This window comes from Atractosteus spatula, chromosome 11 (genome assembly GCF_055471065.1).
Source record: "Atractosteus spatula isolate fAtrSpa1 chromosome 11, fAtrSpa1.hap1, whole genome shotgun sequence".
NCBI lineage: Eukaryota > Metazoa > Chordata > Actinopteri > Semionotiformes > Lepisosteidae > Atractosteus > Atractosteus spatula.
Window position 1 is genome coordinate 28,808,265 of NC_142716.1, and position 23,725 is coordinate 28,831,989.

Below are 23,725 nucleotides of genomic sequence, written 5' to 3' on the forward strand. Positions count from 1 at the left end.
TCCTGTTCTGCCCTTTGAATGTACAACTGGACTCTGGATTCAAACAATTATCCCTGTTACTTCTGACCACCCAGTTCGCAAGTTTAGATGCCTGCTTGTCCTCAGCTGTCTGCTTTCCAACCGAGAACGTGCATGTTAATACCTCTCAGTTTGTTCCCGCCAATTTCAGCAGCACAGTGAATTTATCACTTTCCAAAAAAATGGACAAAAATATTTTTTTTAAAAATGGGATGCTCAGGACAGACTTCAAAATATAAAACTGATGTGAGAAAATGGGAATCCAACCTAGCTTTGGAGTTAAAAGAAGGGAAAATCCCATTAGTGAGTCAATAAACGTTTTTCATTCGTAACCTAGGAAATATGGAATTCCCATTGTCATACTTTAATTCATCTCTTAAAAACAAAGACAGCTGAAGATCACCAAATCTCCTGATATCACAAGGTCTTGCCAGACACATCACATCTGAGGATGTTTTGCAAGACAGGTGGTTGAACTGTGCAAGACTGAACTTGTGCATCTAGTTCCACAATGCAATTGATCACTGAGCCTCAGAAGAAAAAAAAAACACCAACATAAGAAAGAAAGCTTATGTGCCATTTTCAACATGACCCTGTCCAAAGACTGTAACCTGGGTCAACTCACACTGCTACTCACCTCCCCTGCGTTGTCTAGCACTGCCTTGATAGAAGAGTAAGACACCCTAAATTCCTTGTAATTCGTCAGCCAGCTGTCCAGAGCCTGCAGCAGGTTCATGACCACTGGACGCCCAGGGAAATACTGTGAGGAAACAACAGCACAGCACTCTTCTTTAGGAATGCCTTTACATTTACTAATACATGCACGCACACTAACATTATTTTTTATTGATCAAATAAAAACTTAGAAGGAAAGACAAAGATAGATTGTAATACTGTACATAGGTGAACAATGCTGAGAGAAATTCATTTAGTTAATAACATCACAATTAGGTAAGAATGATTGAAAAAGAAATGAATATATAACATGAGTACAAAGAACATCTGTAATCGTTACTTCATTTTGAATGATTACATCATTTTTGTTTTCTCACAAGTATAGCTTTTTTGAAATAGTGCCATGGTGGTAAAAGGCTTTGATAGACTGAAAGACTTTTTTATATGAGGAGAAAGTGTCCAAACTGCAATTGAAGATGTGCTAAGAGAAAACTTTTGTAGGCAAAGAAAAAAGGCATTAAGTAATGAAATAATTGTTACTATATTTGAAGTCAACATCTAATCTTGACAGAACTGTTGTAAAGGTATTAATGTTAAAAGCCCCCCAAAAATAACAGTGAGACAAGAATTGGGAAAGGCAAGCTAAATTTAATCCCTCATTTCTTTTCACTGTTAACTTAATGGCAGGGTTATGGCCTAATAACACTGTGATACCATGACAACCTCATCACTGTTGCAGTCCTAAACCCAAAACATAAGGATAAGGATCTAAAGTCAGGAAGGTGTGTAACAGGCTGCTGTCACGAAGCTGTTCACTTCTCAGGTGTTATTTAAAATCTGTGCTTTGCTTCTGAATACCAGCACCTTGACATCTGACATTTACTAATACTAAAACCGTATGAATACATAAATCAATAGAACAAAAATAATTTAGTTGAAATATAACAAAAGTCATTTTCTAGACTGAATAGACAAAACACGTATTGAACAATAATAGCAAAGCAGTGCCCAATATCTTCTTCATTGTGTACAGTTATATAAAACTGCCAAAGACAAAAAAATCACGAATCACTGCTAAGATTGGTAAATTTCTCTAATGCTTCCTCCAATCTACTGGAGGAACTCTTTGTTTAGCAATCAGAAGGTCAGCCTTGTGTTTACTCACAATGCTACAAGCATAACCCAGGCATCCACCAAGCATAACCTATCAGAACAATTATTTGTAAGGACATATACTTCATATGACAGCAACATTATTATTATCATCAAGTTTCTATTAGTACCATTTTTATTAAAGAAAAATTAATAAAATGGGCAGCCGTCCTATACTCTGATCCCACATATTGTTCTTTCCAGAAGTGTTTCTGACAGCAATACTATCCCCATGTGCTCTTTACTTGATATTCATACATCCATTTTCTAACCTCTTCTTCCAAATCAGGGTCGCAGAGTAGCCAGAGCCCATTCCAGTAAGCAATGTGCACAAAGAACTGGTTTATACTTTGTTAGAAGGTGGCACAATAGATTAGCATTGCTGCTTTACCACACTGGGACCCTGGGTTCACTTCCTGACCTGGGCTGTTATCTGCGTGGAGTTTGTATGCTCTCCCCATGTTCGTGTGGTTTCCTCCCACAGCCCAAAGACATACCGGGAGGTTCATTTGTTTCTGTGAAAAGTGGTTCTGGTGTGAGTGTGGATGCATCTGCGTTTGTGTCTGTGTGTGCCCCGCAACGCACTGGCATCCCATCCAGGGTGTACCCTGCCTTGCATCCCATCCAGGGTGTTGCTTGCACAGATAGGCTCTGGCTTCACTGTTACCCTGAATTGGATGAAGCAGTTAGAAAATGGATGGATACATTGTTATAAATACTGCCATTTCCAGCACATTGGAGAGATAAACAATCATTTAACCAGAAGCTGAAATGACAAATCATTACTGAACTGTCAGTCTTCTATCATTTCTAAGAATTTCACCTTGAGATTGACTCCAGACTGACTTTACTGTACATTAGATGTGGTGTAAGGAGGTCCAAAACTAAGACTGTGTTCAATACAATCATTGGCTTGTAGTATATAATATTGTATTTGTGTGTGTTGGGCTTGAAATTCAACTGTCCTGCAGACCCTTTATACATAAAAACCCACATTTAAATTCTCAGTAATCAAGCCTTTACATATGCCTTTTCAATTCCTTTTGACACAAATCTGCCTACTGCTGTTATTCTATCTATATTCAATCTGTGGTATAACATATCTACATCATTCGCACACTAGTTACATCCCACCTCAAAGCCTTTCACATACAGTAGGTTAAAAAATGAAAATATCCAAAGGCTTCTTTGCGTGCTGTCCAGATCAGGTCTCCACAGTTCAACTCCTCTTGATGTTATATATTTCAAATCGACTCCATGCTTTAGCCGGCTGTCAGCTGCATGTCAAGAAATCTGCTATGAAGTTTCATATAGTATAAGTGGTTAATGCAGAAAACATTAACTTTTATCCAGCCTGTATAACAGGTAAGTAGAACATGATAATGCACTGTCTGCAGTTTCATGAATTTCTCTGTAAATATAAGCTAAAATCAGGTATAAGATATTTCTAGCATGTTGCCTTACTGTTGAATAGGTGTGTTCAGGCAGGCATGAATCAAATCTGATGCTTTTTTAGTACATTTATCCAAGAGTCTTCAAGATCAAATACCATGCAAATGGAGCCTTTTCTTACTTTACTTTATGTAAAATTTTAATTTCTGTGCAAAATGTATATGAAGATCTAGTAAATATAAGACAAGAAAAAAATAGCAAATACAGACACTTTCAATCGACTATACACATGCACCAAATTTCAAATTTCTTGCACGCTGAAGCACTGGCAGTGTTTGTGCAGCTCCAGAGAAATAATTTGCTTCCATCGTAAAACAAAAGAGGGGCAGGGGATAAGAATCCCAGAGGCACGGCCTTTTTGATTTGTGCTATGGAGTCCTGCCATTTGTGTTTGCCATCTGTTCTACTTCGCCATGGTGGGACCCAGGTTCATTCATCACATTTAAAGGGAAATCCATTAAACAAATTCAAAGCAAAGGTGCCTGATCATTTACTTAAAACCCTTAGCGCAATCTATTTCTTTTGCTCAAAGCCTCAGAAAAAAACACTTTCAAGTATTCCAGACAAATGCGATCAAGTACTACAAATAGGGTTTAACAGAATAAAAAAAGGGCCATTCTATTCCTGTCATGAAGACAATTGATTTAGTTCAGCCATGTTTGCAAGATTAGGCATTTACTAGCTTAAAAAAGCCCATTAGCACTTGTTTGGGTCTTAGAAAAACACAGGCACAATATTATTGATCTTAAACATTTTCCTCATGTTATATCTTGTGTTTTAAGTTTACTAATATTGGGGTGATTTTTTCTTGGTTCTGCTTTGATTGCTACTAAAAAAGCTAGTGTATGTCAGTACAGTATATCAGACGAAGAAGAAATGGCATAGGGATGCAGTCTCACTGGCCACAGTGTTAGGAAGTCTCAGTGAGGCTTTAGATGAACTACTGTAGGTGCTTAGGCTAAAGATTGCACAAATCTCAGGCCTATAAAGAAGTGGTGCAACCAGTGGAATGCATTAGTCCAATCTTGCATACCCTGGCTCTCATACAACTGCGTCTGAAGGCAATACTACAAGAAGAATGAGATAGGATTGGGCTGAAGAGCTTGTGGAGTACATGTCTGATCAAGCTAGGCTTGCTGTTAACAAAGGCTCAGTTAGTATAGATCTGTCTTGCATTGGCCTAAATTCAAGAATATTTGCCACTGAGCTGCAGATAATAGTCAACACTAATCTTCCCCCCTTTTATGTTTCTTGTTTACAAACATTTCAGAAACTACTTTGCTGTAAGGTAAAATGTACAGAGATTTGGGAGAGATCAATCTGCACAAATGCCATTCTGTACCTTTGCTGTTAGATGATCTATACACACTCAAAGAACAAATCCCTTTCCATCCCTTATACTGTTGCAGTTAGGCACAATATTGGCATTGTAATCATGGCTTATCTGGTAAAAGACATGGGAACACGGCGACTTCTAGCTGTAAAAAAGAGGAAGGATGCAGAAATACTGTAAAAAATTGTAACAGACTGTTCATGGGTCCTGGCAGACAATGCCAAAGTCCTGGAGAAACACTGGCACCTCATTATACCACATAATGAACCATGGCCTTAGCAGCAATAAGACCATCCACGCCTTATTTCTGAGAGAAATAACTACACTTACGTGCCATTTAAATATGTTATTATATATACAGATTTTAAGACTGAAAAGTAAATCTTGCATTTAGCTGAAGTATCTTAAACTAAGAGCAGTAGGTGGACCTTATTGTAGCTGATTCTATGTGGTTTATAGGTGCAGTAACAGCTCAAAGTCACTGAACTCAAAAGCAAATTGATGGAGTCAGAATGTGCTGATGTGGGTCTGCTGTGCTATATTATTTGCTCTTTTAACAACAGAACCACTGACACTTAAACTGCTATCCAATACATCTGCAGAACTCCACACCATTGTGTAAAACACTGATTTTTCCTTGTTTCCTTACTAGTTTGTGCACCTTAATATAAAAGGTGAGAAACACTATACTCCATAAAAGACTTTCAATGTGCTTTGGTTCATTTCTTCAGAAGAAATGTTGTCATGGTGACAAGCAAGAATGAGAATCTGTATATATTTAAGTACTATTTCTGAACTACTAAATATACTGTGAAAGTGTGTTGACAGAGACACCAAATTAAAAACAGTGTTCTTTACACTGCTTTGTGCACACTGTAAATAAAGTACAGTATACTGTAAATACACAGTAAATGAAATTGTTAACGCTTGTTCTAATCTAAAAAATAAAAAACTAGGACAGTTCACATGCCAAGACATTGTTTTGTAGCTATTTGTTTTATCCCAAGACATTTATATTTGTACCAATTTAAACAACTGGGTAATTTACTGGAAATGGCAATTTAAGTGAGACATCTTGCTCAAGTATACGCTCCACCCTGGATTTGAACCAGTAACCTTCCAGTTACAAGTCCAGAGCCTTTGTCACCAGGACTGCTCCCCCTCCCCTTTAGTATAGGGCGTAGAGCACAAAACCCATTTGCCTGAATTTGACCAATTTATTCCCTAGTTATAATGTGAATGTTTTCATTGTCTTGCCTTTTCAGAATATTTCTGAAGCTTAAAATAAAGTGACCTTGAATATATGAGCTCTGCATAAGTAGCCCCTGCCTTTCATCCATAAATTATTATGAGTTTATTTGGCTAAGGCTTTTATCCAAAATGACTTATGGTTACTTTTATTTAGATGCAGATGTTTGGATTCATTGATACAGTTAGGTTTGATGGAACAATCTGGACACCTTGCAAAAGGGTACAGCAACATTATTTTCCGCAGAGATTTACTGTAAAAACAACTTTAACCCCTAACTGAAATTACTCTCCACTGCCAGCCACATACTGTAAGCAATATAAGTAGTTAGCCTGTGCTGTACCATGCTTTCCCTGAGCGCTGTTACTCATTTGCCATGTTAGATTTCAGCTTTTTGCACTTTCCTCTCCCACAGACTCGCAGTGCCTCAGAGGGCCATGACAATCCACTTCACCTCTGCAATATGTCATCCTAAATCCGATTAGTATCAGCACTTGAGAAACCACAGCCTCCTTTGAGAGCCGTTCAAAAGAGAATGCATCTGTCGGCTGGCCCAGGGAAGCCCTTTTTAATCCAGCCTCATTCCGCCATTGGGAATAACGTACATGGCACTGAGCAAAAGCTGGTTAACAAGGCACCTAAGCAGCACAAGCTTCTGTTTGCAGAAAGGCACTCAGCATATCTGTCATTCCACTAGGCTATGACACAGTGGGGCTTGGTTTGACAGTAAATAAGCCAAAAACAGTTTCCTGTACCATACAGTTATAGTGTTACACTTATAGTGACCAGACTGCATACTAATAATTCTACCAATAAAAACATCCAAGAAATGCCCAGATATTGGTAATTCAGCATATTCCAGAGCGCACAGCAAGAGTTCAAATTGTTTTACCCATTAAGCTTTTACTTTCTTGGCTGTTTTTCAACAAAAGCAGAAGAGCAATCCTATAAACCTAACTGTATGGAATACTATCTTACATCAAGCCCAGGCTTCCGGTAACAAAATTCATGTTGGATTTTATTTGGCTCTGTGGTACAGGACCTGGTGTATACTGTGATAAATCTACTTGAATATTAGAACTATAGTGCACAAACTTAAATAAGATACAGTAATTAATCAACATTACTCTGTAACTGAAAAAAAAAATTGAACATGATTTTTTACTCCATATTCTGAAAATTCAAAAAGGGAAATTCTCCTGGCAATGTACTAAGACATTAATGGCATATGGCACTCTAGTGCCACCAGAGAAGGGCCTGCATCAAATTAAAACTTTAACCCACAGGAAACTGCAAATTGCAAGTATAATTTATGATAGTGGCTATTTGTTTGTCCAATGGGGGTTCTTTCACAGAAGAAAGGCAAATGACAACTCAGATTTAAACCAGCGGTCTCTGGACTGCAGGGTCCAATGCCGAATAAAGTAATTTTACCAGCGAATCCATTAGCAGGCCCGTATAACATAAGAAACATAATACAGATTACAAACAAAAAGGCCATTCAGCTCATCTAACCTGCTTGGTAAAATGCTTCTAAGTATTTAACTAATTTCTATACATACTGTATATTTTATACACTCTAAGATCAAGGTTAGCTTACTGCAAATTTCAGTTGTGGGTTGTATCTGTAGAAAGCTGTTTCCATGTGTTTCAATTGACATACTGTATAAGCAACTGGTTCAATAAGAGATATCAGTAACAGCTTTGCAAAGATTCATGGTTCATAATAAAGTCTTTCCAAGGCTTTCGAATGATTATTTAAGAAGGTGGTACAAAAGAGAAGTTGCACTCTTGCCTATATTATTACCTACTAACCTTTTGATTTGAAAAGTATTTACCAATAATATGACTCAAAAGCTGATAATGCATTATGTGATGGCAGACTATTCCAAGACATTATTAGGCAATAACAAAAATTGAATCCAGTTCAGGACTGAGGTACTGTGGGCTCCTGAGTGACATTAACCTGCTAAAAACCACCTTAAATTAAATATGTAGTAAATTAAATGATATCCCATTCAACCCTTTCCCCCTTTAAGTATATGCTGTGTCATGTAGGGTCTATCCTTAAAGATAATGATGCATTAAACTAATGTAGTACACAGTTTCTGAGATGTCTCTAAAAACCTACTGTAAGCATACAAGTCATAATGGGTGGTAATAATAAAGGACAAAAAATAAGCAAACCTTAAATGGATTTATAATCTTTAATACCCTTTAATAGTACATGAATCCAGATCCAAAGGAAGTTGGCAGGACTACTGACAAAGGAAAAGACTCGATCAGTGAAAGTTACAGAAGTTGGTACAAACAGTGCCTAAAATGGTGCCAACAAGTGATTCAGCATAATTACTCATAATTACTCTGAAACCTTTTTCTTGAGGAGCATTACAAAAAAAAAAACCAACATTCCAGAACAGGTTCAATTCACTTCCCATTTGTGTTATGAACATTTGCTAAAATCAAGCTGCCTCACTGTTTTCTTAAATATTGAACATGTTATTGAATCAAAGTGTAGGTCTGAAAATATGCTGGGATATGCAGTTCTACGCAGAACCTTGCAGACGTGTGGTTAGCATTGCTGCCTTGCAGCGCTGGGGCCCTGGGTTCAATTCTGGACCTGTGGTTGTGTCTGTGTGGAGTTTGTATGTTTGTGCGGGTTTTCTCCAGGTGCTCTGGTTTCCTCCCAAAGCCCTAAGACATACTGGTCGGTTAAGTGGCTTCTGGGAAACTTGGCCCTAGTTGTGAGTTGTGTTGTCAGCCCTGCGATAGACTGGCGTCCCTTACAGGACGTACCCTGCCTTGCTCCCATCCATTGCTTGCTGGATAGGATCTGGCTCCCCCATGACCCTGAATCGGAAGAAGTGGTAAGTAGATGGATAGATAAGTTACCCTTAGTAATGGCAGCAAAGAACAAAGAAAAAAACATGTTTTTTGCATACGTATCCAGACCCCTGAACTCAATATTTGAAGGGAGAACACTTGGCAGCAATTCTAGACAAGCCTTTTTGAGTAAGTCACCACTACATTTGCCCACAGGCATAGTGCACTTTTTCCCTATTCAGATTTATTCTGGCTATCTCAAGTTGCGTGGAGATTGCTTACAGACAGCAGTTTTCAAGTCCTTCCACAGGTTCTCTGTAGTATTCAAGTAACAATTTTGACTGGGCCCCTCAAGGACATTTGTGTTCCTATTCTTAAGCCACTCCAGTATAGCTCCGATCTTGTGCTTTGGATTAGTGTCCTGCTGAAAGGTGAAATTTTATCCCATGTTTTAAGTCAGAATCAGGTTTTCCTCCATGAATTGTCAGTAATCTGTTCCATCCACGTTCCCATCAGTAATAACAATCTGAACATAATGCTCCCACCACCAAGCTTGATAGCAGGAATGGTGTTGAGTGCTACACTGTGTATGGTTTGTGTCAAATCTAACTCTTGTATTTGTATAACTCTTGTAATGAGTCCCCAAAAAGTATCTGTCTTGTCTGACTACAAAACCTTTTGCCTTATGTTTGCAGTATCACTTAGGTGCTGTGTTGTAAACCCCATAAAGGATCTGAGATGGTTTTATTTTCAATGTCATACAGTCTTCCTTTGTGGAGTGGCTGGGGTATTGTTGACACATGGACATTTTCACCCATATCAGCCACTGAACATTGTAGCTCTTTCAAAGTCACCTCTGGCTTCACAGTTGCATCTCTAATCAGTGGCTTTCTTGCCTGGCTGCTCGGTTTGCAGGGACAGCCTGATCGAGGCAGTGTCTTGGATCCTTCTATCAACTTCACCACATTTAAAAAGGGTCTTAATATCTCTTGGTCTGTGTCTTTCCACAGATGTAACTTTTTTAACTTTAACTATACAAGTCCTTCTGAAAGCTCCTTAGCCTTCATGGTTGAATCTTTGCTGGATTCCCAACCTGCATAAGACATCCTGAAGACAACTGTATTTATTCTGAAATCATGTAAGCCAGTACTATTGCACACAGACAAAAGGCCACAACAATTTGCGTGTCTTGTTAAGGTAATTTTGTGCCCCTAAAGCAATAAGGGTTTGCCACAGCAAAGTGTTTGAATACATATGAATCGTTACCTTTTCGTATTAAATTATTATCTATTTAGTTTATTTTTTACTTCGTATTTTCTGGAGTACATTGTGTATACGACGAACAAATATCTACTTAAGAGTGTCATAACTGCTAGCTTTATATCAACAAAGTGGAAAAACTGTGCAAGGGTCTGAATACGTTTGCAAGACAATGGATAGATTATATGTGTATAGTTGGAGATGGCTGAACAAAGGATTGTAAAAGAAAAGTTGGAATTCGGATTTGTACACAAGGTTGTATGCATTGTTTCTGAATCGTCAAGCCATTCCTCTTGTAACTCATATTATTCTTCACCTGGTTATACTGAAGTCCCTCTCTTCTGCCTCCAATGGAATCTGGTCAGCTGCTCAGTGACAAGAGGTTAAATGGTTTTTTTTGTTTAGACAGGCCCTGTGCCTAATTGATATCTCTGACACACGTCAATACCTGCCGTAGCCTCTATTTCTAAAGCCTGCAGTTTAAACGCAGCCATCCAGTCAGTTAAAAATCCAGAGGGAGCAAAGATATTGATGGGAAGAACTGGAGTTAATGGGGGGGTTGCACTAACCCATCCCCAGAGAGATGACAATCACAGAGATGGAAGTGGAGGGGGGGTTTGGGTCACAGCAAACAGGGACAAGTCTAGGGAGGTCAATGTCCTGAGCTCATTTAAAACCATACCTGGCAAAATCCAGGCTCCTGGCACTGGTTGCATACTGGATATGGAGACAGTATCACATTTGTTATGAAATAACCCAAGTTCTTGTCTCTCTTCAAATAGCAGGCAAAGCTTCTTCAGTGACACAGGCCTGAAGACTTTGCCAAGACACATCAAAACATTGTGGTCTTTATTAATCCACAATGAATAATAAAAAAAACAAAACAAACCTACTGTAGATCAACTTTGTTGGTATATTCATTCCAACATGGATATATCTAGACAAACACACTGCTAAACCAGGATTCAAAAATGTCCTTCAAGTAATTCTTGTTTAAATTTGAATTATTTTAGCATATTGCATTTGTCATCACACATAGTCTTAATCCATTCAAATATCCCAACTACGCAGATCTCCAAAATGTGAAAAATAGCAATCGGTTCAGTACGAAAAACCTAGAGTGAACTCTTTCAATTGAATGGGGACCTTCATGAACATTTGACTGGAATAAGACCATGAACTTAATGGTAAATGCCAAATAAATAACTTAAAACAAAAATTATTTTAAAATTGAACAGATATAGTTTACCATTACTACTATTACTTACATCATGGTTATATCTCATTGTAGAATGAAACCTTAACTACGTCGAAGAACATCTGCTTTAAAAATCATTCTTACTGTATATGGTCAGTATCGAGTAAATGAGTTTAGCTGTTTTGGTCCTCATTCAAAAACAGAGAAAGTCATGTTTGTGTGGCTTTCTCCCTCTGGTGGCTACTAACCTCAACTGCACCAGCCTAATTCAGAGGGAAGCCCTCTTCCAGTGCATCCATACCACTGCGAAGATTCTGAAAGAACATGGTCACCCTGCATGCAAGAGCGTGTTCAGACACACAATTCTAATCACTTGATTTGAAAAGGTGTGTGATAGTACCAGTTTAACAGACGAGATCCCAAAATATTATTTTAATATCCATAACAATATACGGAATGTGAAGTTTAGTTAGACTTAATTTGTGTTGAGGTTTGTAACGTTCAAAAAAGAAGTTGAACAAACAATCTGTAGCAGCTGTATGATTTTGTAGCACTTACTTACTTGACTAGAACCCCTAGTGCAATGTACGGCATTGATGAATACCTGGACAATCTATAGATTTTAAACCCTGTGTTAGGGTTTAAATTTATGTTACTACCAAGTATGTCCTTTTTCTTAACACAGCACTTATGGTTACACAAGCGTTGTTCATGACTGTCTTTTTTTATAAAAAGCACTCAGAATGACCTGTCTTTTCAAGTGGAATAAATGAGGACACACTAGTATCATCCTAGATGCCTCTCCATGGGCCTTCATAATAAAATTGCAGTGTAGACTTGCTTTACATATATTGTACCTCTATCGGTTTAAGATCTATGATCTATTAAGAGAAGCTGTGCAAGGCTGAGCCTGGTCAATACTGTGGTGGGAGACCTGCCAGGAAAAAACAAGTTGCTGCTGCAAGTGGCACTAGAATTTCCATTACAGTGCCAATGAACAGCAACAATGTGTTATAGGAGGTATCAACAGGATGAGTACTAAGGTTTTGACCACCTGGACATTAACATTTCCATGGCACTTTTTAAATGAATGGGTGTGTTAACACCTGTGTTCTAGCTTGGATCCACTCTGGGCTAAAACAAACAGGCTTTCCTAAATGTATTTGTTAATTCAGGTGGTGAAGTGATTTCTCTCTTCCCTGCCAGAGAAGAGCAGTGGTGCATCATCTAAGTGGGTGCTGCACTTCAGTAGTGGATAAAGAGGACCTTTGCTGAATGTAAAAATGTTGAAATTCTTTGAGATCCCTTAGGTTGAAACGCACTTTATAAAGCCAAAGATTTATAATTGTAAATTCAGAATAATTTTGAATTTAAAGTGAGTAGTTTAACAACAAAATCCTTTATATCAGAACAGGACTAACAAGAATTCCCCCACTATACACTAGAATAAAGGCTGTGCTCAGTGATTGAAAGAAGATGTACAGTATGTTTATAATATTGTATAATATCTATCTATGGAAAGTCAAGAAAACACAAACATTTGACCTTCTGAGATAAACACATCTCTTCTTCTGAGGCTGCACAACATTTCCAGATGCTGGTTTCACAAAGTACTGTATATGGAAATGGTATCTGAATGCTCTTTGGCATCACTTTCAATTTCAGGAAACACCCACACTTTGAAATCAGTTTGTTAGTTCATGCAAAAGGACTTGTAAGAACCATTATTTCACAGGACCACTGTCATTGTCACAAAGAAAAAACAATGGATAATCATTTATTCCTAGTGTGCAGAAGGGCCATACCATGGAGTCTCTCTATCTGAGGATACGGATACTTACCATAGAAGCAGTTAAACCTGTGTGGATTCAGGTCCTATGGCTCTGGACACCCCTCTGCCTCACTCACCTTGGCCAGCACAGAGATATAGAGCTTGAGAGCGCTGAGAGCTTCTCCTCTGATCTCTGGGTAAGCTGCCACCTCCACTCGCAGAGAATAATGCAGCGCTGACTCCAGATCTGCCATGTACACCCGCGACCTGCCAACACGGTGAAACGCAATTCACTTTTTACCCTTTGTTAGAATGGTAAAAACCAGGAGAACATACTTTCACCTTTCTTTTACTGTTTTAAAGTCATTGCATGTGCAGTACATCAAAGCCATCAACAAAACTGTCTAATTAACCTAATTTGACTTATAATTTATAATATTGAGATTTGATTTCACATTTCCAGCAAATATGAACTGCTGTGTATCAATCCAGAAATGCTTCACTCAACAGATAGTGTAGTGGTTTCAAAACAATGTGTTTTGAAATGTGTTGTGATTTTACACCTTGACACCTCTAGCAAACTCTGGATTCCTGATACTCCTTTCATCTCCTTTTACTCCACAAACCTCACGATCCTTACAGTTACTAAAAGTACACTAAATTCTTAAATGATTGACATTGGGCCCCCTGCCTGAGTCCATCTCTTAAAAAGTTTAAAGATCTTTTTAAATCATTTTTTAATGAAAAGCCAGCTTTTCATAACTCCCCTATCTCTGAGAATTATTATTGTTTTATTTTGAATTACTTGTATTCTATTCGATTTGCACCATTTGAAATTTGTATTGAATTAATCATGCACTGTACATCTCGTGATCCTAGGTGCTAACCTAATGTTTAATATAATGAAGAGCTTTTAGAAGTACTGCACATGAATTACTCTTCATAATATAAAACGATGAATGATTTTGTAGAGTCCCTAAGCAAAATCTGGACAGTAGCCAGTCACCCGGACCTGTCCTATCACAGAGTAGACAGGGAGGACCACAGTAAAATTTGGACAGAACACCCAGTGTCAGCTTCTGCATCACAGTCGGTTTTTGTAAATAAACGGCTCATGCTTTCAGTCTTAAATACACTTATTCTTACTAAATGTTTACTATTTAGGAGTGAAAACCATATTAGACTAGAAATACAAATTTATGTAATGCAGCCTTATACCACAAATGTCAAAAAACAAAAATGCAGACGTCCAAGCATTTTAAAATAGAATGAATAAAAACTGCAATTCAAAAAATCTTGGCTGGATACAGAAAATGCTTGCTCAGGAAAGAGATAGCCACCAGCCGCATTAGGAAATAATTTCAATCACCATCATTCTTCCAGGGATCAGATTTGTAGAGAGGGCAGATTTTGTTTGCCAAACTACCCAAAGAAAGCTTGTTAAACAAACTGTGTGGATGGCATAAATCCCCAGAGAGACGAGGGTTGGAAGTTCTTGAGATAATTGCTTGGCTCTGGTACCATGTTAACTCTGATCTTACCTGTTAAACTCCCTCCACTCTCGATCCACGGTGCTTGTGCTGTGACTGTCGTTCGCGCTCTGAGGTTTTCCTGCCCGAGCCACCCTGGGTAACTTCTGGAGGGCATAAGAGTAAAAGGAACGGGCCTCTATGTCCCTGTGAAGGACCGAAAAAAGGCAATGTCAAAAACACAGCAATGAGTCAACATCAGTGATTTAACAAATGTTCTTAAGTTAATAATGAAATTACATTATATGAAATTAAACTATGCAGAAGGATAAATGTAATAAGCTTTGTGAAGCAGTCCAACAATCTACAGTATTATAGTGCACATTTAAAGTGTTAAAATGCAGAGAAGCATGTATAAAATACAAAAAGTACAGGTGAACAGTAAATACGTTTCAGGGGTCCAAATCAGAACTCGGAGACAAAAGCAGGCCAAGCATACCTTTACTGTACTGTATGTACATAATTGAGTTTAAGAAAATGTGCATGTGGCCTGATAGCTTATTGTAGTGGGACCAAGCACTGCTCTACTGGCGATAAATCTGCAGGCTTAAAGATTTGGTTCCTAGCAGGTCAGCCTAAAAAACTAAACACAATGTCCATTTATGGTTTCCAACAACAAACTGTATGACAAATAGTATCAAGGATCAACTGGAGCACATATTTGGAAAAGCAGATATCTGGACTGGTGTGGCACTGCAATTAACCTCCTAACAGGAGAGCACAACACAAATTTAAAATGCAATGTCTCATTGCAGAAAAAACTCACATGGTCAATTGAGAGACAGGGAGTACAAAACAAATGACAATAAAATGAAAATGAATAATATTTTCTTAATTGCTAAAGAGCAATTTTACATGGACCTATATTTTGAATCTCTATTATCACAACTGATTAAGAGATTACTCTCCATGCTCAATAGGTGATTGTTTATGAAATAGAACACCCCATGAATTTCAGTAGTGTGTGCCACAAATCTCTCATGATAGAAAGTCTAAGTGAAAAAACGTAGTAGAATATTCTACACTTGCATTCCTAAATAGATGGCCACTACTTCAACTCTCTAAGCTTTAAGTAGTGAGTCTCAGTTACACCGGGGCAGCTTGCTAAACCCTGAGTTAAACAGTGTTGAAATAAAATGAGATGACAGGAAAATAAACACTTCGTATGTCAAGAATTTTAACAAGGGGAACTGCAGTTCTCAGACTGGTTATTAATTCATTCATTCATACCATAATTCATACCATATGAATTTATACCATAATTCATTGATGGTATAAATTGTTTTACAAATTTCAAATTATGTACAAAATCATGAACTTTGTGAAAGTACTGTAAGTCGCCATGTTGTAGCAAGCCTGTAATGGGCGAAAGTGAGACTTGTGACGCGAGGTGGCCCTTCCTGCTCGCTAGTCACTGTAATGACTAATGTCACGTAATGTACGAGCAAATAAAAATGTGTTGTGCAGCAGACATTTCACTGCAGAAATGTGCCAACATGATCTGCATGCAACAACAGCATGCAGAGTTAACAAGTAGTGTCTGCCAGCAAAACCGTGTTGAAATCAAAAATAATATTTCTACTGGATTAAAAGATATATTTACAAGATATCAGATTTACAGATATCACCGGAAGCTTCGTTGCCTCACTCTGAATCGCATCCTGGGAAATTTAGTCTACATTGTGATGTAAAATGAAGGTTTTACACTTTACTGTGTACATTTTACTTTTATTGTGCTTTGAAATGCACTCGTCAATGTTAATTCTTTCTAATCCCCAAAAATAAAAATAGTGTCGCAGTTCCGCTTTAACAGATTCAAAGCAAAATCACCATGCTGTCTTTAAATACTACATAGTTTTGTGAAAAGGGCACAAAACGGCCAGTAGGATTTTGTAATGTGCTTTAAGACATTTTTTCACCTTATAAATATTGTCCCCATTAGGCAATTTCTATCAATGTCTGAAGATGAATGTCTGATTCATGCATTTAGAACCTCAAGACACTTTTACTCTATGGGCTCCCCACTCTCTACTCAACAAGTTGCAATATGTCCAAAACTCTGCAGCTAAACTGCTGACTCACAACAGACCTTGGCAGCATATCACTCCTACACTTAAATCTCCAAATTGGTTGCCTATAAAGTCACGTACTTAATATAAGATCTTGTTACTGACTTTCAAGGCTCTAAATAATCTGGCCCCATCATACATGTCCAAAGTCCTCCATGTTTACACTCCCTCCAGTGCGCTGCGTTCATTTGAGGCTGGTCCTTTGCTCACTATATCTATGACTAAATCTCAGACTTTTGGTGACCGTGTCTTTTCTGTTGCTGCTCCTCGGGCCCTACGAAAGGCAAATTCAAGCTCAAAACTCACCTTTTTACCAGGGCCTATTTCTGATTGCCCTACATCTGTATCTGTATAAACCGCCATGCTCTTGCTTATTTTTCTTTACTTTATCACTACGTACAGCATCCTTGGATTTGGAAAGGCGCTTTATAAACAAAAGATGGGACGTTTTTGCAACTAGTATTCAAGAGCAATAAGCAAAATACTCCCACTTAATTACTCTTGCTGTTATTTGCTTCTTCAAATGATGAAAACCTAGACAAATTGTTTTTGAACTGAAACAAATTAACTATTTAGCTTAGCTTTCTGCTCTTGTTTCAGAAAGCCACTTCATTTCCAAATAAACCATATGTGTATAAAACTCTTAACTGTGAACTTGTAGGTTCAGGTACCCCATCTGCCTCAGTGTGAACATACTCACATCTGGTACATGAAAGTACAAAAGGGCAGTTCCACAAATAATTCTTAATATTCAGACACTGATATTTGAATGGAAAGCCGTTAAACAAAAAAAAAATTGAAACAAAAATGCATGATGAAACTGACTTTAGTGTTACACTGTGAAATATTTTAACATTTCAACACAACTCATGTCTCAGGGCCCCTTTCTTTATTCTTCCTAAATCATACTCACAGCTGAATCACAGTGCGACAGGTAGGCAATAGCTTAATCAATCTGCATTCAGCACTGCCCTAGTTTTGAGCAGATGGCAGGAGCAGATAACATCATGGATAATTTTCCCCTCGACTGCCCCAGCAACAAATACATAACAGTTTGTTTTCCTGTTGGTGTCTCTTCCCAAAAACGAAACCTGCCATTATCTGAAGAGAGAGAACAGAAGCAAGGCCTACACAAGCCACTGCAGCCTGGGACTCAATTACACTTGACTAGGGCCTATTCATCCACACTAGTCCCCAGAGCACAGGCAGCACGCTTCTGGGGGAGACCAGAGGGACTTGGTTCACCTGGGAGACTGCGTGTGACAGCTCCATGATCCACTGTATCAATCATCCATTCAGACTGATGAGTTACCATCTGCCATGGAGTATTTCTGAGGCCATTTGGCAGGTGAACTGCAGTAAAACACTGGCATTGTTTTCATGCAACAGATTAAAAATCTTTTCCCTCCTGTACACCAGAAAAAATCAGTAATAAATCATTTTTGCATTTGTAAAGTGAAGACTCTTTATCGTGCCAAGTTATTAAAATAAACAAAAACAATCTCTTGATTTATTCACAGGGTAAGTGAGCTTCATCTTGTAACATCAAAACAAAAATCCCTTTAATGATGAAAGCATGGCTAACTTATATTTTCACTTTTCCCATTCAAAATCTTTAAAAAATATAAATTATAAATAAACAGCATTGATAGCCAATTTGGTATTCCACAAAACGAAGAAATATTACCTTACAGAACATATTCTTATGCCATAAATTTTACAGTTCCTTCCATACATAACACCCCTTTGGAACAAAGTCTGCTATTCAAGCTACTGAGGTCAGGGTATGAGTTTGATTTTATTTATAGCATGAGAGTGTTTTTGAGTGATGTTTAAACACGACAGACTCATTCTATGACTATTAATTGTGAAAAGGGCTTCACATACAGCAGTTTGGTGTGCAATACCAGGAAATTCCTTTTTTAATGATTAATATGCTTATTGATTAATATGCATTTTATCGAAAGAATATTTTGAGAAGAAAGAAAAGGGTAAATCCGTCAGGGGCAGCAAATGCCCATCTAATACACATTTTCAGGCCAATTATAAATTTTCCACTGCTAAGGAAACTACCTGTCATGTATTATACAACAAGAAACCCACATACTGAGGACTGTCCTGTTGAAAATGAGGGAACTTTTGCATTGCTTGTCATCTACTGAGTGGGAAATTAGAAAATACTGTATGTCACCGCACAGTGTGCAAAGAAAAAACTGTGCTTGCCACTTGCTTGTGCATGCATAAAAGATGCATAGGTTTGCCAGTTTCAATCGCACTACAATCACTGCTGTCGTTCACAAAAAGAAAGGGCAGGGCGCCACAGGAATGTTGCTGGCAGGAACATTACAAAGTGCATTTGTTAGGGAATTCAGGATCCATCTATCAATTTCCTCTGGGCCCACAGCAGCACTGCCAGTTAACAGGAACCACCTGTGGTCAACCAATAGATACTCTAAAGCGTATACTGACCCCCGCAACACCACCTAAGAAACCACTTTTGTACAGTATTAGCTATGGCTGGAAACACAATAATCCATCATCTCATTATATGGGGACCCATAAAATGTTTTACAGGAATTAGGCAACTCAGAGACACCAGCATCCAACGTAGGCAAGCCTACAATGGAAACAAAATGACATAGCTGGGCTGCATGACTGGCTTTTGTGTATAAGTGCAGACAATCACCCTGGATTTCTGGTGAAGTCTGGCCCTGGTGTGAGTGTGGGTGTATTTGTATTTGTGTGTGCCCCATTCAGGGTGTGTCCTGGCTTGCACCCAATGCTTCCTGGGATACGTTCTGGGCCGTTGCATCAGTGAATTGGATAAGCAGGTATTAAAAGTGATGGTAATAAATAGGTGAATTGATTTTGATTCCTTCCTTAATTTAATGTCTGGCGGGCAAGTTGTGATGCAGGACCTCAATACAGTTTAAGTAGACTTACACCTTGACCCTGGTGTAGTTCCCATTGGCATAGTACAGGTAGCAGGAGGGGAAGTCTGTGACCCTCATTCGGGAGACCAGGCCCTGCTCACTGCTCAGCACCCTCCTCACCGCAATGTTCTCATACTGCAGCAAGTCCAGCGTTACCTGAAAACACAAAGAACACTTTTGCTACTGCTTCCATTCATACCCCTTCACAACACAAACACACCAGAAATACCGACACAATGACATATTGGTTTTCCTTGTACAGTAGATTCAAGCCACTTTCAGAAGCACACTTCAAAAAGCAATGAACGCAATACACCAAAGGCCAATGCCCTGCGTTGGAGCATCTGAAGTCACTTCAGAAGTCAGGAATGTCATGACACTGCAACAGGTTTGTTATTATCAATCAGTATTGCACTGACATCAGTTTCTTCTTTCGTGAGTTTTAAAGGAGTACTTTATTTTACGTATTCCTTGCTGAAAACTCTCTGCTATTTAATCAACTTGTTATTCACACTACTCAGCACTTCGACAAAGATACCTAAAAAGAGGACCAGGAAATGCACAAAAAAGGTAACAATCTTTAAATAAGTTAGAAATGAAATAAGACAATTCTGGGCTGCTAACAAGAAGCTTATAACCCAGACTCCCATTTACCTGATTCTTCAAGATTTCCAGAAAATCTATTTAATAAATATGCTTTTTTTTCCCCAGACATTTATAATTTGAGTAAACAAGAACCTCCAGTAGGCAAATTCCAATATTTTGATTCTATCATAAGAATATTGTTTCAAACTCTGAATCCCCTCCTTAAAACAAGTTCTACTTTTAGAATATTTTACTAATATAGCAAGAGGAAAGAGGCAAGAGGAAAGCCCTGGGAGCCAAGAAACAGAAAGAAAAACAAAACAAATACAGCTTAATGGGACATGTACAGTAACACATATTGCATTAAATTGCTGGCAAATTCAAATGACTAAATGGAATCCTTCAAACACAGGTCATACGTTCAAATCGCCCCACAGACCTTAGGGTGCAGCCAAAACCCAAGGATCCTCAGAAGGAACGGCAGCCATTTCCAATGATCTGTCAATTATACTGCCTATGTGGCAGCAATGTCAAAGGTGAAAGGTCACAGGGGCATGATCTTGCAGTGACTTTGGCATACATTTACTTGTGCAAACCTGCTTAAGAAATGATCTTGCCAATTCAGAACAAAGCTACCGTATTCTTTAAAGGTACACAGTTCATTTTACCATCACAAAACCTTGATATAAAGTCCTGCTATACAGTATGATAGCAGCATAGGAGTACTGTGATGAAGCTAATGTACAGCTTAAAGAACAGCATTCACATTCCTGTGATCAATAATCACAGTACATGTTCAGTCCAATCACTCCATCCTAAATATTCAGAACTGCTCTGACTGAGTCCCCTAATCAAGAGTAGACAAGATTTTGTCTTGTCACTGACCGTTCATTGTCCTGGCATAATAGAAGCATAATAGAGGCGTAATACGGCTGTTTTTTATTTCTATTTCATTTTCATTCACTCTGCTGTTGCAACTCACCTCTCGTCCCACGTAGGAGTCTGCTGTCTCGAAGATGAGAGCCAAGTATTCCACATTGTTGGATTCAAAAAAGTTGTCAATCTCCACCTCACTGCAGCGGAAGCAGAGACATAAAATTCATGTGAGGATTGAATCGTCTTCAGAAACAGAATTTCTAGATCAGAAGATGAAATAGCACAGCTGCTGTGCTATGTGTGGAGACTATTTCCTGCTATGTGTGGAAGGAGCTTCTGTCCTGCAGCCTCGCTCTGGGACTCTGGCAATCACTGTTAGAAATCCTACTACTTCCTCTCTCTGCTTAAATCTTAACTAGAGTCATTGTTGTATTTGGCCAAAATGGTTACTTTTATTACTGCCTCTGTGACACTACTTTCTGCCTGCATGTCTCTTTAACTGTGACTTCTGTTGTGAGACATCCTTAATTCTTACAAAAATAAAAAGACTTATTTTACCCTTCAACTCCCTCTGTGTTCTAGAAATGTACTAGAGTACACTGTACAGGCATAAGGCTATGCCTGAAAATTTAGAATAGTTTAGTTTTCGGTCTTTTATCAATGGCAACCCTTACCACTAACCTAATTTCTAGCTTTTATTTTCCTGCGTCTTTATTACTTGTAACTTTTTCATTTTTTCCTTTAGGTCAGACTTCATAATTCACCTTTATCAATCACCATGTCTGGGTGCTACAGTGCATCCTGCGCAACAAGCACTCAGTGTGAAAATGTATTTCACATAAGCATCATGGCACACATAGAACCTGACATAAGCATAAGAACCCCAGAACCCCCGTCCATCCAGAAAATACAACTTGAAGCTGGGGTGGTGCGGTGGCTCTGTGGCTAAGGGTCTGCACCTGTGGCTGGAAGGTTGGTGGTTCGGATCCTGTGGCTGGCAGAGGAATCGTACTCCGTTGGGCCCCTGAGAAAGGCCCTTAACCCCAACTGCTCCAGGGGCGCCGTATAAATGGCTGACCCTGTGCTCTGACCCCAAGCTTCTCTCTCCCTGTCTGTGTGTCTCATGGAGAGCAAGTTGGGGTATGTGAAAAGACAAACTCCTAATACAGGAAATTGTATATGGCCAATAAAGTGATCTTATCTTCTCTTGAAGCTGTCAAGATAATCAGAACCACCCCTATTAACCTAATGTCATGATCGCATCTTTAGTTGAACATGTTTCTATTCCAATTGATTTCACAATATATCTATCTCTCTAACTCATTAATAGTTAACTCAACCGGTCTGCACAATTGCATGAACCCTGAGAACAGTCTTCATACAGTATACGTATAAACTTTTCTCTTATGACAGTGGCTGTCCAGCCTCAATGGGTCTTGGAGACAATGTTGCTATTCCAATTAATTTGCATCCATACACATTTATGCATCCACCTGTTAAAATAATCACTCCATAGTATTACTGGATACTAAAATTCTTCACCACTGGCCCACTAAGCTATCTAACTATGTTGTGATGTACGATGCCATTTTAACCCTCTGTAATAAATCTAAAATGTGGCATGATTCTTTGTCAGCCCTTACATCTGAAGCTTTTTCCTGCAGTTAAAGTGACAGTAAGCCAATATGGAAACCAGAGAAAAACATAATAGGAGACATCCAGTATAAGTTCTTGGAATATTTTATTTCGGGTTAGTGCAATTAGAAAAGAATTTTACAGCACTGTTATAAAGTGATCCAAATACATTTGTTAGTTGTGTAAAAACAGACTAATATCTAAAAAAAGGGATCTATCACTTAAGTTAGATAATCATTTTATGAACTTAATTCAAGTGGAAAATCTAAGAACTGTTAAATACAGTATATATTAAGCATCAAGAGATACAGATCATTTATAACTGCAACAAATTGATAAAAATAAAATTATTAAAGGGAAAATTAAACTTTTTTGTAGTAGGTGCAATGACATTTTTTGACCAGACATGAGATAGGGAAATTAATTTAACACTTATTACCAATGGTGGGGTCAACAGCAAAAGTCACAATATAGTAGAATGTGTGGTTCCACTGGAAACAATACAAGCAGTACATCTGCTTTGCACCAAGTAGCAGATATCCTGGGATTCTGTCCCATTACTCTTGAAGAGCTTGGACAAACATGTGTTCCTGTTACTGGTCTCTGACCCCTACATGCCACACATCCTTCCACTTCACCCTACACATGCAACGTTGGCATTCAAGTTTGGAGGGCATCAAAACACAGCATAACTGTTACCTTGTCAATCTGCCCGATAGCTATAGCTATAGTAAGAATTACAGCTTCATTAAGGCTACCTAAAGTCTTAACAGGTCACTTATCAATGCTGTACAAAGGAGGGAAAGAAAGTTTAACACCGTAAACAGACTTAGTCCTGTATGGAAGCAGAATTGCCTAAAATGAACTACCCATAGTTCACTGAAACACCAGTCCTGCACAAGGGGAGTTGTGAAAACTAGCACAGGACTCGTGGCAGCTTTCTGAAGAGAAAGCACTGTTTCCTACCTGGCAGGCTCAAGGGGAGGACAGGCAGGAGGCCAGGCCTCCACATTTGACTCCAAGAGGTTGATGATTCCCTGGCGCAGTGCCTTTACATCATGGGGGACATCTGCAGCAGGATAAGAAAAGAGGTGCTGTATTCTTTCAGTAAGATCATCATCAACGAATTACCTCACAGAAGGGGGGAAAAAACTAACCATTAACCCT

At 38.5% G+C, this 23,725-nt stretch overlaps 1 protein-coding gene across 1 annotated transcript in view; it reads right to left on the bottom strand.

Moving 5' to 3' along the window:
• The window catches only part of qsox1 (quiescin Q6 sulfhydryl oxidase 1), a 50,548-nt gene that overhangs the window by 14,342 nt on the left and 12,481 nt on the right, over positions 1-23,725 (bottom strand). The window contains exons 4-9 of the mRNA XM_088928294.1: positions 23,525-23,627; positions 21,030-21,120; positions 19,473-19,618; positions 14,473-14,607; positions 13,069-13,198; positions 656-778 (exon numbers count right to left, since the gene is read on the bottom strand). Of these exons, the coding sequence (XP_088784420.1) occupies positions 656-778; positions 13,069-13,198; positions 14,473-14,607; positions 19,473-19,618; positions 21,030-21,120; positions 23,525-23,627 (728 nt within the window). The remainder of the gene's footprint in view (positions 1-655; positions 779-13,068; positions 13,199-14,472; positions 14,608-19,472; positions 19,619-21,029; positions 21,121-23,524; positions 23,628-23,725) is intronic.